The 13,474-nt window shown below is 42.2% G+C and overlaps 1 protein-coding gene across 4 annotated transcripts in view; it reads right to left on the bottom strand.

Moving 5' to 3' along the window:
- Positions 1-13,474, bottom strand: part of ndrg3 (NDRG family member 3) — a 31,640-nt gene that overhangs the window by 3,178 nt on the left and 14,988 nt on the right. For 3 of the 4 annotated variants that reach the window (XM_011475392.3, XM_011475395.3, XM_020703455.2), the window contains exons 2-10: positions 12,408-12,472; positions 10,452-10,484; positions 3,644-3,749; positions 3,391-3,511; positions 2,683-2,745; positions 2,541-2,601; positions 1,655-1,741; positions 572-628; positions 108-211 (exon numbers count right to left, since the gene is read on the bottom strand). In XM_011475392.3, the coding sequence (XP_011473694.1) occupies positions 108-211; positions 572-628; positions 1,655-1,741; positions 2,541-2,601; positions 2,683-2,745; positions 3,391-3,511; positions 3,644-3,749; positions 10,452-10,484; positions 12,408-12,464 (689 nt within the window). In that variant the 5' untranslated portion in view covers positions 12,465-12,472. Of the gene's footprint in view, positions 1-107; positions 212-571; positions 629-1,654; positions 1,742-2,540; positions 2,602-2,682; positions 2,746-3,390; positions 3,512-3,643; positions 3,750-7,523; positions 7,923-10,451; positions 10,485-12,407; positions 12,473-13,474 lie in introns of those variants that run through there. The other variant, XM_011475396.3, reaches the window with a different exon arrangement.

Raw genomic sequence — 13,474 nt, 5'->3', positions numbered from 1 at the left:
TGAGTTAAAGTATCATTAAAAAAAAAACTCAACTGTTTGTGAACTTTGGGTTCTGTTTACAGCAAGTCCCTAAACTGTTTGGGTGGTGTCAATAAAATGCATCTTACTATTGGTAGGAGCCACAGAAGAGAGCCAGGTTGTCCTGGTTGATGTCTTGGGCGATGTGAAGGCGATAGGTCTGAATCAGTTCCTGGTTCTCCGTCAGCTCATCCTGGAGAAAACGGAGGACTTCAGTTGATCCGAAATAAATGTTCAAATTTCATGTCCCAAAAGTTAAAGTATACAGATGGCACTTTTTCTAAAATATGGAAGTGAAGTTACTTTTTCAGTTTTGATCTAATGTTTTAATGATCTGTTAAAGTTTGAATGGTTCTAGTCCTATCCACAAAATCTGTGTCAAAATGTTATAAACCCACCAGTCTGTCTAAAAAAAACAATCAAGAAATAATTAGAGAATGTCTGTAACGAAATTAAAATGAGGACAAAGTGTCAAGGGAAATTAAGAAGAGCTCTCAAAGCTCCAATTTCTGTCTGATGACAGCCTGCTCTATTCTGCTGGATGAGGACTCACAGTGCTGAAGTGGTGAGCCATGACGATATCCACCAGGTTACTGGTCCATCCAGACAACTGCAGAAAGCAAAGTTATGGTCATCATATTCGTTTGTGGGCTATATGGGGTTCACTTAGTTGACAGACATTAATACACAGACTACAAAGACAACAACTGTAAGAAACTCTTTAAAAACGACCCAAACAAAGACCGATGAGGCGGTGCAGCTCAATCTGACTAACTCACTCTAGAACAAGAAGGGAAAATTAAATTAGCTGACGCATTAGATTAGCAGACCTGCTACTGAGCTGAAACTAAATAAAAAAAAAAAACTTTAATCATTTTGTTATTATCCAGTGATCATGAGTGGCTCGACTTTTTTAATATAGCACAATTCCCATTGAAGCATACAAAAACCCACAAATATTAATATTATTTACTTTTGTAATCTTTTTAGCCAGCACTAAAAGTTTAAACCGATTTAAACTCGCCTCCTACCTACTTCTTCCCTGAAGAAAATTTTAACCTTTTGGTTCCAAATCCCTGTTTTTACGTGTTTTGTATTCAAATGTAGCAGCTGGAAAACAACTGGCTGTTACATTTTCTGAGTTTCTGCGGTCAGAACAGCTCGTCTCTCATCTGTCCTTGAAGGTTCTGGTCCATCAGCACGAACACTGCTGCTGTTTCACTATAGTGGCCTCGAGGAAAGCACAATGAGGGCAGAGAAGCCGGCTGTTTGAGCTCATTCATCCTAGACGTTTCTACATGAACTGCATGGATGGATGTCAAAATACTTTTTTTGGAAAAACATTTGCATTAGGTCGCTTTTCTGTAAAGAAAGATCATTTTCATAGATGGAGACAGAAAAAGTAACATAGATTAAATTTGGAAAAAACTTGGTCCAGTAGCAGATTTGGAACCCCCAGGAGAAAAACATAAATTAAAAACAAGGAGACCACAGTGAAACATCAATGATTACATCATGTGCAGTTTTAAATTAGTCATTTTATTGTTTAGAGATGGGTATTTTTTATATTTGCAGCATAGAATTAACCTTTTCTAGTGTAGTAGAGACACCTCTATGCCAAAGCTTAAATTCTGACCTTTGAAGCAGCCCAGTCAATCCAGCCTTCAGCACACGGGTCAACGTCGATCAGAACCAGTCCTTCCACCAGGGCGGGGTTGTTCAACTGCGAAGGGTAAGAAGTTAAATGACACCAACAGCAAAGTCTATACTTTTCAAGTGCAATACCGTTTTTTAAAACTCTCATCAGTTCTGGTTTGGTGGATCACGACTTACCACAAGCACTCATTACATTTAAGATCAATTTTGCTGGATGTTTGAATAAGAATTAGTAATTGTGTAGGAGAAAACCAGACAGAAAACATATCATATATCATATATATCAAATATATCTGTTACTTGAATAACGATGTGGGAGACTGAACTTGGAGTCTTGCATTTTATGTCCAGCTTTAGAATTACCAAAAGCTAAACAGATGATTCAGTCATAAGATGAGGATTAGTTTGTTGATGCTGCAGCAGCAAAGGCTGCTTTCAGCTTCAATGCAGAACACAAGAGCCCACAAATGCCGTTTTTCATTTCTACGCCTGCCTTTATTAAACTCCGCTCTGTTATAAATCCTTGAATGATTTCTCGCTCTCCTGACACTTGTGTCTTTCTACTGGATTGTAATTTTTTGCAGCTACGCTTAACTGAATACAGAAAAAGGGCCAGAGTTTGTGTACAGGAGGGACATTAGGGAGGTGATTCATTAGCAGGTAAACAGGCTGCATAGCAGCAGACTGCAGAGGAACCAGATGCCCTGAGTAGGCTGTTTGGAAGGTTTCACCATTTAGAATAACAAGCATTACAATCTAAAAGCCATCAGTTATTGTGGGGGAGACAGAACAGCTTCAGTGAAAACAAACAAACCAATACATAATGTGGTGAGAGTGCTGTCACTGCAGTGCTGCGGAGGACTCACAGCGAAGCGCGTGAGGATGTACGATCCCGCCCCCACGCCGATACCGATCACGCTGTTGATCCTGTGGAAGAACCGGCGGTTAGCGTGGAAAAAGAGACGCACGGCTTTACATCGATTATCGTCCCAGCAGGAGCCCACTCACTTCAGCCTCGTCATTACGGAGGGCAGCATTTCGGAGAGCTCGTCCATGGTCGGGTAACGATAACTGGATAACATGAAGACACATGAGCCGTTTAACATGGATAAGAAAGCTCCAATACAGAAACATTTAATTTTTATAAATAAAAACTCTTGAGTAGGGATATAACGATTAATCAGCTTCATCAATTAATTTATATATCTAGAATCATCCAACCAGATCCAAGTTTTTAATGAAATTGACCTAAATAAATGGATTATTTGAGGCACGGTAGTTTTAGTTTACTATAACGTGAAAACTCTACATGTGACAGTGTGGTAGAATGTACTAATAATGTTGAGTTTTGTATTATTTTGATGTGAAAAAACAACAGTGGGCTGAACTTTGTGAAACTAAAATGCAAATGGATTTGACATTAATAATTGTTTACTTGTTTGCGTGTAAAAATATGTAATCTACACTTGATTATCTTGCATGAAATACAAGAAATCTGGAAAACTTCACCTGCTCTGTTCAGTACCCAGATATTTATCTCTGAGTCACGCTGGTTGAATTTTTGGCAAAAGATTTCATGGATCCATTTTAGGTCAGTGAACCGGATCAATCAAAATGAACCAACACCGAGTATGAATCTTGTCGGCAACCATTAATTAGGATATGAAGCGAATCATTACACCCCCATTAGTTATGCAAAAACACAGAGACACGAACCCGGTGGGGAAGGGGGGTGCGCCCTCCTGCTGGCCGGGCGCGTCTACGTGAACCACTGCAAAGTGCTGCGTGATCTCCTGCATGTCCTCGTAGTTGAAGAGAGTGTTGAAGCAGGATTTATCTGAAGACAGGACAGCAGGATGGACAAAGTGTGAAAGGCTGAGGAGGTTGAACCTGCTGAGCACCAAAGCAGGCCTGTTTGGCGCAGACGGGAAGCACTTGGCACAGCGATGAGCATTTTGAGCTGACTCACGATTGAGGCCAATGTCGTGATAGGTTAGGATGACGGGTCTGTTGCCTTTGGGAACACCTCTCATCGTCACATGAAGAACACCGTGAGGCGTCTCAATGTCGTGCTCCTGCACCCACGAAGGACAAAAACAAACAGGTTAGGGGGCAGAGACCCTTCTCCCCCTTGCTTTTAGAAAACATTTGCATTAAGCAGCCTGCTACAACGCTTGACACATGTTTGGTTGTATCCATAAGTATGTGCGTGTAAGTTGTATTGTGTATGTGTTAACTTGTTTGTACAGGTATGTCTAACAACAATCGAGTGTGTCTGTGCAAAGGCCCCACCCTTTGGACTAACATGTACTCATAAACCTCCAGCATTTTGTTGCTTTGTGGTTTTAATAACCCCCCCCAACTTCTTTAATTATCCTCCAACTTCATCAACCCCCCCCTTTTTTACCACCCCCCTTCTTTTGTACCCTTAGCCCCCGTCTCTAACATCCCTCTCTCTTCTTTTATCTTTTTTTCCGTCCGGTCTAGCAACCAAAATGTATACAAATATAATTAATATAAAACAAAGTTTAGCCTCAAACACGAAAGGGATTTATTCAAATATACACCTCGTGTGTCCGAAGATTTATAATCCATTATTGTAACAGTAAAATTTGTCCAGGCTTTTAGCTCTGATATGTTTGCTCAGCTGCTGAACAGGGCAAGTTTTTAATATATAAATAAATAAATAAAGTTACAGATCAGAGCCAGGAGTAAACTTTATATAATCATCTAAAATCCCTCGTTACTTCCTCTCTGCACGTCACACCAAACAAAACAAAAATAAGTGTAAACAGGAAACCAAATTCAGCATCAAACAAGCGTCAGTTTAAAAGAAAAACCACAAACTCAACTAGTATATGGGGTTGTTCTGTGGGGGAAGTCACAGAAATCAGCACTACAATTCCATTTAGGGAATGACAGTGATTCAAATATCTTTAAACGAAAACTAGAAAATATGACCGACTTTATCACCGCTGCAAAGCTGCACAACCTAGTTTGAGGCATTTAACTAGAATGTTTTTTTTGTTAATGGAAAATACCCTCTCTAGCTAATTTAAAATACATAGATTTGATCAAATGTCTTTATTGAAAATAAATCTGTTATTTCTTTGGTCCACACATCATCTTATCGTACCGAACTCTTCAGCATTTGAAATAATATTTAATGTCCAAAAAAAAAAAAAGAAACTGGAACAAATTCTTAGGAAAACTTTTGTATTTTCTACCCAAAGAATTCAAATCTGTTATAATCTATTTAAATAAAATCCGTTTATGTTTTTTTTAATGTCAATGAAATCAAGAAAACATTTTTTTTGAGACAGAGCTATATTTCGTGTAAATAATATTAATAATTCATAAACTTTAACTGACATCAACAAATCAGAGAAAACAGTGGAATCTAAGATGCTGCCATGAGTGAATGCTTCTAGAAATATCGAGGACATGAACTGGATTTGTTAATTTTTGATGAAATAATTCCAACTGGTGTTGAAAATAGTTGTAAGAAACGAATGGATGCTATAATGTGTTTGAAGAACTGAGACAGATTGCCGCAAAAAAAGGGCTTTTTGTATCCACGCTCTGATGCTGCATTAGCAGGCATGAGTCTGCAGAAACTGCAGCATCGTTTACTTCTGCCCTTTGTGCTGACAGCCCGCAAAAAAAAAAAATGAAAGTAGCTTACAGCAGCACTCCATTCTTCATCCTTTCACAGTTATCAGTTCATAATCCACTGGAAAGTCGATGCAAAATATTCAGACTTTCTTGAGTTAAGCTTTTATGTCATTTAATGTTGGGCGGCCGTGGTGCAGCGGAAGGGCGGTCGACCCATGATCGTAATATTGCAAGTTCGATTCCCGCCTTGCACGCCCATGAGTCGATGCATCCTTGGGCAAGACACTGAACCCCACCTTGCCTGTGTTCGGCAGCAGAGCCGTGTGAATGGGTCTGTGACTGTAAAGCGCTGGGTCTTGTAGTTAGAAAAGCGCTATATAAGTATACGCCATTTACCATAATGTAAAAGACACTGAAGAAGCTCAGTGATAAACAACAATCAGATCTGACAGTCAGGGATAGAAATAAAACACTACAAATAAGATGGAGTGGATCAGGAAATATTCACAGACCAACCATGAGAATCCTCATTTTAAGATATGAATCCTGATGATTTGGAGCTGCAAACAGCGCTTTGCATTATGTAAAGACATGCATGTATGAGCACAGAGCTGTGGGTGGCGCCTGCCAGTTTGCTGGTTATCAATAATATAGCGAGCAGTCCATAGAAGATGAGGAGCTGTGAACCAGCTGACAGAAGGAACCTTCATTTCCCAACGGACAGCCAGCAGCGTTCAGCTCTTCAGAAGAAATGAGGGACACTCGCCACAAATGTGTCATGTGCATCTGCTGTTTACAGAGACCAGGAATAACTGCTTATTCTGAACCTGGCGCTCACGTGAGGCCAAAAACGATTCAACTGCTAAAGGGAGGACAGGGGTCAAGGGCAGTCCAAAGGAAAACTTCATTCTAGCATAGAGCTGCTGCATGCGAGCAGGCCGGAAACAGGAGAGACGGCGGGCACGTTCAAGGTGGGACACAGATTAAAGCTGGGCTGGAAAGAAAGAAAAAAGGGAAGGGTGGAGCTGCAGGGCAGGAAATGGAGCGTGAAAGCAGTGACAGACACAAAACGGGAGGAGGCTCCTATGACTAACAGGAGAAAGCGCCTTCAAACAGAAGGTACACATCACTGTAAATCCTGGCATTTCTCTGGCTAAATAAAGACAGATTAGGATGAAGAAGTGAAGAAGTGTGGGGGAGGGAAAAAAAGACACTTTACATGGCTCCAAGCGTGTGCTTGGTCATGTGCCGAAACACACATGTTTAGGTGCTTTTGTGTGCACAGAAAGCAGACATGGGGTGGGGCAGCAGGACTGGACGGCTTGAGGGAGAAGAGGAGGGCAGCAGACCGGCAGCCGTTCCTTTCTCCACCAACACATTAACAGGGGTAAGTGCTTGTTGATTAGGCTGGAGGATGACTGGTGTTGGTGCACTGGGGGGAATATTCCGTCTAGCGTTGTGCTTTCAGAGAGAGCGCTCCTTTTGATGCAACAGGACAAGTGCAAACTATTGGGGGAGTGATAAAAGGAGGAAGAGCAATGTCATCCTCTCTTTCCTGCAATGCTGTGGTTTTTAATACCTGTGTCCCCTTTTTTTTGCCCCGCCAGCATCAGTTACTGGGCAGTTAATGACTCCCAAGTGCATCCATATAAAGACACATGCAGACACACGCATGCAGAGTTTCCTGTGTGATCATGGAAGGGGGCAAAAACACGGAACCGCCTTCTGCAGCACACATGCATGACCAAAGTTAAGGCTTCTGCAGGGAAGCTTTTCCTTTTGTGCCGCCACAGCGTGCATCGGGGGAAGTGAGCTCCTCCTTTTCTTTAGAGACAAAATGAGAGAACCGCGTGCATGAATGTCACTGATGAACACAACTGCACACACACACACTGAAACACGCGATTATCCCAGCCACCTGAGCAGATCACGGATGCATCTATCCTCATAGCTTTGAAAATTCACCACCACACCCTTGGCAAGTTTACCAGGCTGGCATTCGGTGACCTGTAGGTGAACGAGGACACACCAAACAAATGTTCACCCCATCCCAGCAGACAACCATAGAGGAGAAGCTTCTACTAGCAAGACAGTCGAGATCCCATCAGTTATTCCTGTCCCACAGCCAGCTGCTTCCACCCAGACCACAATACCATCGCGTTGTGAAGCAGAACCTCCTCCCTGCAAGAATCCAGCCAAGTGTGTCAAGTCAGTTTGACACATTTGTCACTCACCACTCCATTTCCAGCGCATGCAATCTGGTCCAGGTCCAAAACAGTTGACATGTTTTACCCACACAGAGCAGGGGAGTGTGTCACGTTAAGTGTGTGCCGGGCAGCTTTAAAGACCTCCAAAAAGAGGTGGAGGAAGAGGAGGAGGAGGAGGAGGGCAAGAAGATGGAAAAGAGGGATGCAGGGTGAGGCGGTGAGAACAGCAGCGGTCACAAGAGAGGAGGAGGGGAAGCAGTGCAAGAGAAAAGGAGCAGAGGGAGCGAGGAGGAGTAAGTTGAATGAAGCAGGAGGTGGGTGGAGGGGCGGATAAGACGCAGAAGGAGCAACAGAGAGACAGAAACAAGAGGTGGGAGAGAGAACCGGAGCAGCGACAGAGGAGGAGAGTGAGACTGCAGTTTGTGCTTAGTAGTCACAGCGCGTTCGTGCATCCACCCTTTGGCGCGTTTCATTGGACTGCAGAGGGTCAGGTGGATGGAAGGAGTGGGTGGAGCTCTGAGGAGGATTGGGAGGGGGATGGATGTATGGAAGAGGGGTGATGGGGTGCATGGATGCAGAGGCAGTCCAGGAAAGCGGGCTGCTGACGTCACGCTCTGTTTTCGATGAGGACGAGAGGTGGGGAGACGACTTCTCCAGCTCTCCCTGGACTGATTTCTGCAAAGAGCAAATGGCTGCTCGCATGAGCTGCCTGCAGATTCCCCTTTCTAAAGAATGTGTACAGGCCTTTAGGAAGTTCGTCTAAAAACCCCACGTTTTTAACGGAGAAATGAACAAAAGATGATTATGTTCTTTCCCAACATGAGGATTTATGTTCTCCAAGCTTTCTCCTGCGTCGTAATCTTTTTCTTGATCGCTCCTTGTTCAGGCTCCTCTTTGGTGCTGGCAGACCGGGGTGTCATTCCTGAAAAGGCTGCTCAGTGTGCCTGATTGGTTGAACGAGGACAGGGCGGGGGCATGTTTGGTTGGAAACTGCAGTTTTTCCCACATTCTTCCCCGTCCTCACCTACAGATGGTGCCAGTGACACGGATCAGCAAGAACACGCAGAGAAAATACAAAGTCATAGCAGAGGCCAGAGTGCTCCAGAGGCCAGACTCACCCCGACAAAGCCCCAGAGCGCCACGATTATTTCTGCATGTAGAATTCAACTCAGAATTTAGAGGAGCAAAGCACACAGGGAACATGCCATCATGCTATGAGGGAGAAGAACTTCTGTCATACATGACTAAACTAAATCATAGAATAACATGAGCTGATTAAGGAAAGAATTTTTCAGAACGTAGGCCTTCATTTGAGCAGCATTTACACTTCATGCTCGACCAAACGGACACTTAGGTCATCTGTCTTTGATATTAATTGCATTATTTTTATAACAGTGATGCTAATGCCTAAAGGCTGTTTGTCAATTTAAATTTTTTTTTTTTTTTGGTCAACTTAAAAAATTAAAAATAGGAAAATTATAAAATCCCCAAAGTGGTCTTATGGCGCCCTCTGCTGTTTTGTCACATCAAATGAGATTTAAAAACAGAAAAATAACACCTGAACAGTAGTAGTACAATGACATAACAGCAACGCACTTGCTTAACTTGATAGAAATACTTTGGAGATGCACAGCAAACTGTCTTGCAGCAGTTAGTATCTAAAGTACACTCACCAGATTCAAGAGCTTTGAGCCGACTAAAGACATAACTGCAGTACACTCCCTAAACATCACCCACCCACACCACCTTCACAGCCTGCCTGATTGCAGTACAGAGACTGGCCTGTAGTGGGAGCGCTAACACCACATGAAGAGCATCTGGACTGTCCTCCAGCTGCTTGAAAGTCACATCTCAGAGCGATGGTGCAGCTCTACAGGCCTCACTGACATTATGCACATAAGGTGTGATGCTTTGCACACAGGCCGCTCCATTTGTGGCTCATTTTACATTTTGTGCCTTCTCTAAATGGACACTAAATTCAACCAGCAGGAAATCCGCAAAAGAGTTAAGAGATCAAGCAGACGATTGTTTTTCAAATCAGTATATTTCACCCAAATGGAACGGAGCATTTTATTTTATCATGTTAACATTTGTGGCTGAATTTTTCCTTTTACAGTCTTTAAGATATATTGACATATCCCCCCAAAGAGTTTAAGAAATAATTATTTAAGGGTTAATCTCAGTAAATGTTAGTGACTTGTGATGAGACTCTTAGAGTTTATAGAAGAAAAATAAAATGCTCCTCACTGCCAATGAATCACAAGCTAATCCGGCTCTTTTGTCATTGTATTTGATCCACAAGAAGGAAAAATAAAATGCATTTTCAGACAAAATCTTTTCACAACCTTCTACAGAAAATAAGCACATTTTGTGTTGATGGTTGTGAGAACAGGAATGCACGCAGAGAGGCGAGTATGGTGTCTGCTTCCTCTGCCTGCAGCAGCTATATTTAGCATCGGTGGGATGGTGGAGGGAGGCGTGGCTGCGGAGGGTGAAGGAGGGATGCAGTCATCATCAAAAACAGCCGTTTCAGAACACGTGGATTATTGTCTACTCGCCATGCAAACCTTTTTTCTAAAAAGACAACCACTAAACCCGATCACATGGAGATCAGTCTATTGCAATGAAAAATGCTGCCGTGAGCTCCTCACTAATTCCATCAAACTGCAGTGTCAACATCCACGATTAATACAGAGCATCAAATGATCCAGGAGGGATTCAGACAGGAATGACGTGCAATGAGGGTTTTAAAGCAGATTAATCCTAAAGACCAGTTGATAAGACTATTTCCATTACATTTAGCAGCAGGATAATCAAATTGTTTAAACTTGCAGATATGTTTCTCCTTGTTTCCTTTTGATATATGTTAACAATGAGGTACACAAATACGACAAAGATCTTTGTCGTAAAACTTGTAATAAAAATAAAGTATAATTTGGATTTTGTCACACTCACCTGACAGTCGAAATCTTGAAAGTTGCGAGCATTCTGCAACAAAAAAGAAAAGAGAGCAGTTCAAATGTTTTACATAGAATTTATGTTTTCAGTTATAATGAAGTTGATTTTTTCCCCACTTAAAATATTAAATGTGCTCATTAACAGATTTGTTTTTACATTTTTCTTTTACAAAGCTTTGGTTGAACGTTCTATTTTAGTTATCGTGATATTTTGAGCTTGTCTTAGATTGTCTTAAATAGAGAACAGTTGTGTTATTTTGCAGAAAAAGATTGTTACACAATAAAACAGCCTGTTTTTTTGTTGCTTCTGAGTGACATGATGACAAAATGAAGCCATGTTAGTCCTGCAGATGCCAACATCTGTGTGGAACAAAGTATGAAACATCAGCGGAAAAACAGCAAATGACTCATTGTTCCCTTTTCTCCATCCGCCTCCTAGATAGAGGAAAACTCCCTGTTCTGGTGCAATTCTGAAACATCAGTTCCACTTAGTCATTTGAAAAAGCTTTTCAAGATGTTCCTTTTAGTTTAGTTTGAACGCTAAATTTTTTAAAAATCCCAGTCGGTCCTGATGGTGTGCTCTGATGGGTAGAATCTTTGCAATTCTGAATAACTATAAAGATAATGAATGGGCTACGTCTTATTCATCATCTTTCCTCAAAAATCTTGTGTTTATTTATGCATTTTTAAAAGTGGACTCCAGGAAGACGAGTCTTTACATTCTGAAAAACTAATGGAAAACCTAAATAAATAAAAAAATAAGATAACACGCAGATTTTAGGGTCATATTACTTTAAAAACAAGCTGGAAAATCAAAACAGTCAGCATTTTGATGACATTTACAAATGAGGATCTAATCTGCAGGTTCACCATGAATAAAAACCCACACCGATGTGGTTTGTCTGTGTAAACCACCAGTGGTTAATTGTGGCTTTGAATGTTGACCAGTTCTGACAAGCAGTTTTAAACTCGCAACACTGAAGAACAAAAGAGACAGAAGAGCTGCACTTCACGGCATTTCATTCAGAATTCAGACAGCGTAGACATTTCCAGCTCTATTAAGCACTTATGGACCCAAAACTGATGAAGGAAATTTGAAGAATACCCCCCCAACAGAATAAAGACGCGGTGCATTTCAGGAAACGTTTTGTTTTATTTTCAGTAATGAACTGATGCCAGAGGGGAATGACAGTCCTTAATACGATTTCTGAGGGAAACATTGAAAGTCCTGATCGTCACAACATCGGGATGCAGACAGCAGTGAATGACGGTAATTACATCCATAAAAGGAAAAGAAAAGAAAAGAAAACCAATCAAGTCTTTAAAGAACTGGCCACTAGGTGGAGTGAGAGGTCAGTGTCCTTTCTCTGGATGATTCTGAGGAGCATTTTCACCTCCACAGTGAAATCTGACAGAGGAGACTGTTGAGGTGGTTTCTGTCAGACCCCACTAAGGAGGTGCGACCCCCTCCACACACAGCAGGTTCGCCATGTTTGTCTCCACGAAGCTCACAGTTTTCCGAAGGGACGATAAAAGTAATTTTCCTCGTCTGTTTGGGTGATCGAGATTCAACATGAAGCCCAATCCTGAATTCTGCTTCCTTCTACTCCAGCCGGGTCACTTGCTGGAATCTTTGAGCAATTTAAAAAGCTGACTTCCCCTCAGCTCCTCTTTTGATCTCTTTGTTCTCGGTGGATTGTCTCCTCAGACTCTTTCACATGATCTCCTCCTCTTTTCTTGCTTCATTTTGCCTCAATTGCATGTTGCATCAACTGACTCCAACCTTTTCTCCTTTTTGCTCCTCTCAAAAGTTCTGCGTGTATGAATAATTCACTTTGATGAATGAAACTGCAGAGAGTGCATTCCTGCTGCGTTAAGGTACATTTGCACATTGGATGCAGTGGATGCTCGTTCACGACAACCATAGCAGAGAATTGTTCTCATCACAGCTCACCTTGTTGGTCAGCAGCGGCTTGATCTCCGTCAGCTGGACGTCCTGCAGCTCATCCATCTTCCCGTCTGCCGTGAGCAAAGGAAAACATTAAAAACAAAACTGTAAATGTGAGGGGCACTGCATTCTCTAAAGACCAATCTTACACCTGTCACTGCCATTTAATTAAATAAATGAACGTTATTTGGTGGGAATAACTCCCTTCAGCCATTAAGGTGTTTTCTGGTAAATATTTGAGGCTAGAAATATTTGATAGTATTTAATGACCAGAAAAAGACTTTGATTTTTTTAAAATCACGCCAAACTAACACACTTCTGAGATCTAATGACTGACACCAACTACTATGTGCAAAACAGAAATTGCAAAAATAAAGTCAGAGGAATTGTTCCCCCTTTATTGTTCTTTAAAATGATTCAAATGTATTCCATCTACGCTGTCAGAGAATGGTTAAACATGTAGTCCATTTTCCCCTCCATCTGTGTTTGCAGGAACCCTTCATGATGCTCTGATGTACAACTCGAACGGCAAATGGGGTCACAGCTGTGACACGCACACAATAACACAAGAGCCAGAGGTCTGGGATGGAGAAGCAGCTTCCAGGTTCTGCACTGCAGCGCCCGAACGTGCACACAGACGGAGATCCGGACGGGTTTGAGGGTTGTTTTTTTTCAGTCTCGAAACTGTTGGACAAAAACTGCAGCACAAAAGAGGGACCTCCTCCCTCCCAGCTTGGTAAAACAGTACCTCATCCTCCTGTTAGCAAAAGGTACGGGCAGGAAGCGGTGTGGAATAACCCGACTGCACAGCGAAGGCTCCAGTTTCAAATAAGAACAGATGGTGACTCTGTGCGTTCTAGGTCGAGCTCAAAGCAGGAAACCAAACACAAACGGGCTGGATGGTCAGGGATGAGCATTCATTAACGCCATGAAACAAGCATGTGTGTGTCTGTGGGGGGGTCCTTTGGTTACTTCAAGTGTCAGTGCAGACACCCCCCACCCCCCAGAACAACCTTGAGCTGGATAACCTTCAGCGGCGGCTGGTGAGCCAAGTTCTAGCGGGAGACAGCCGA

This window comes from Oryzias latipes, chromosome 5 (assembly GCF_002234675.1).
Source record: "Oryzias latipes chromosome 5, ASM223467v1".
NCBI classification, from domain to species: Eukaryota; Metazoa; Chordata; class Actinopteri; order Beloniformes; family Adrianichthyidae; genus Oryzias; species Oryzias latipes.
The sequence above is the reverse complement of the archived record's forward strand: the minus strand, read 5'-3'. Positions and strand labels throughout refer to the sequence as shown.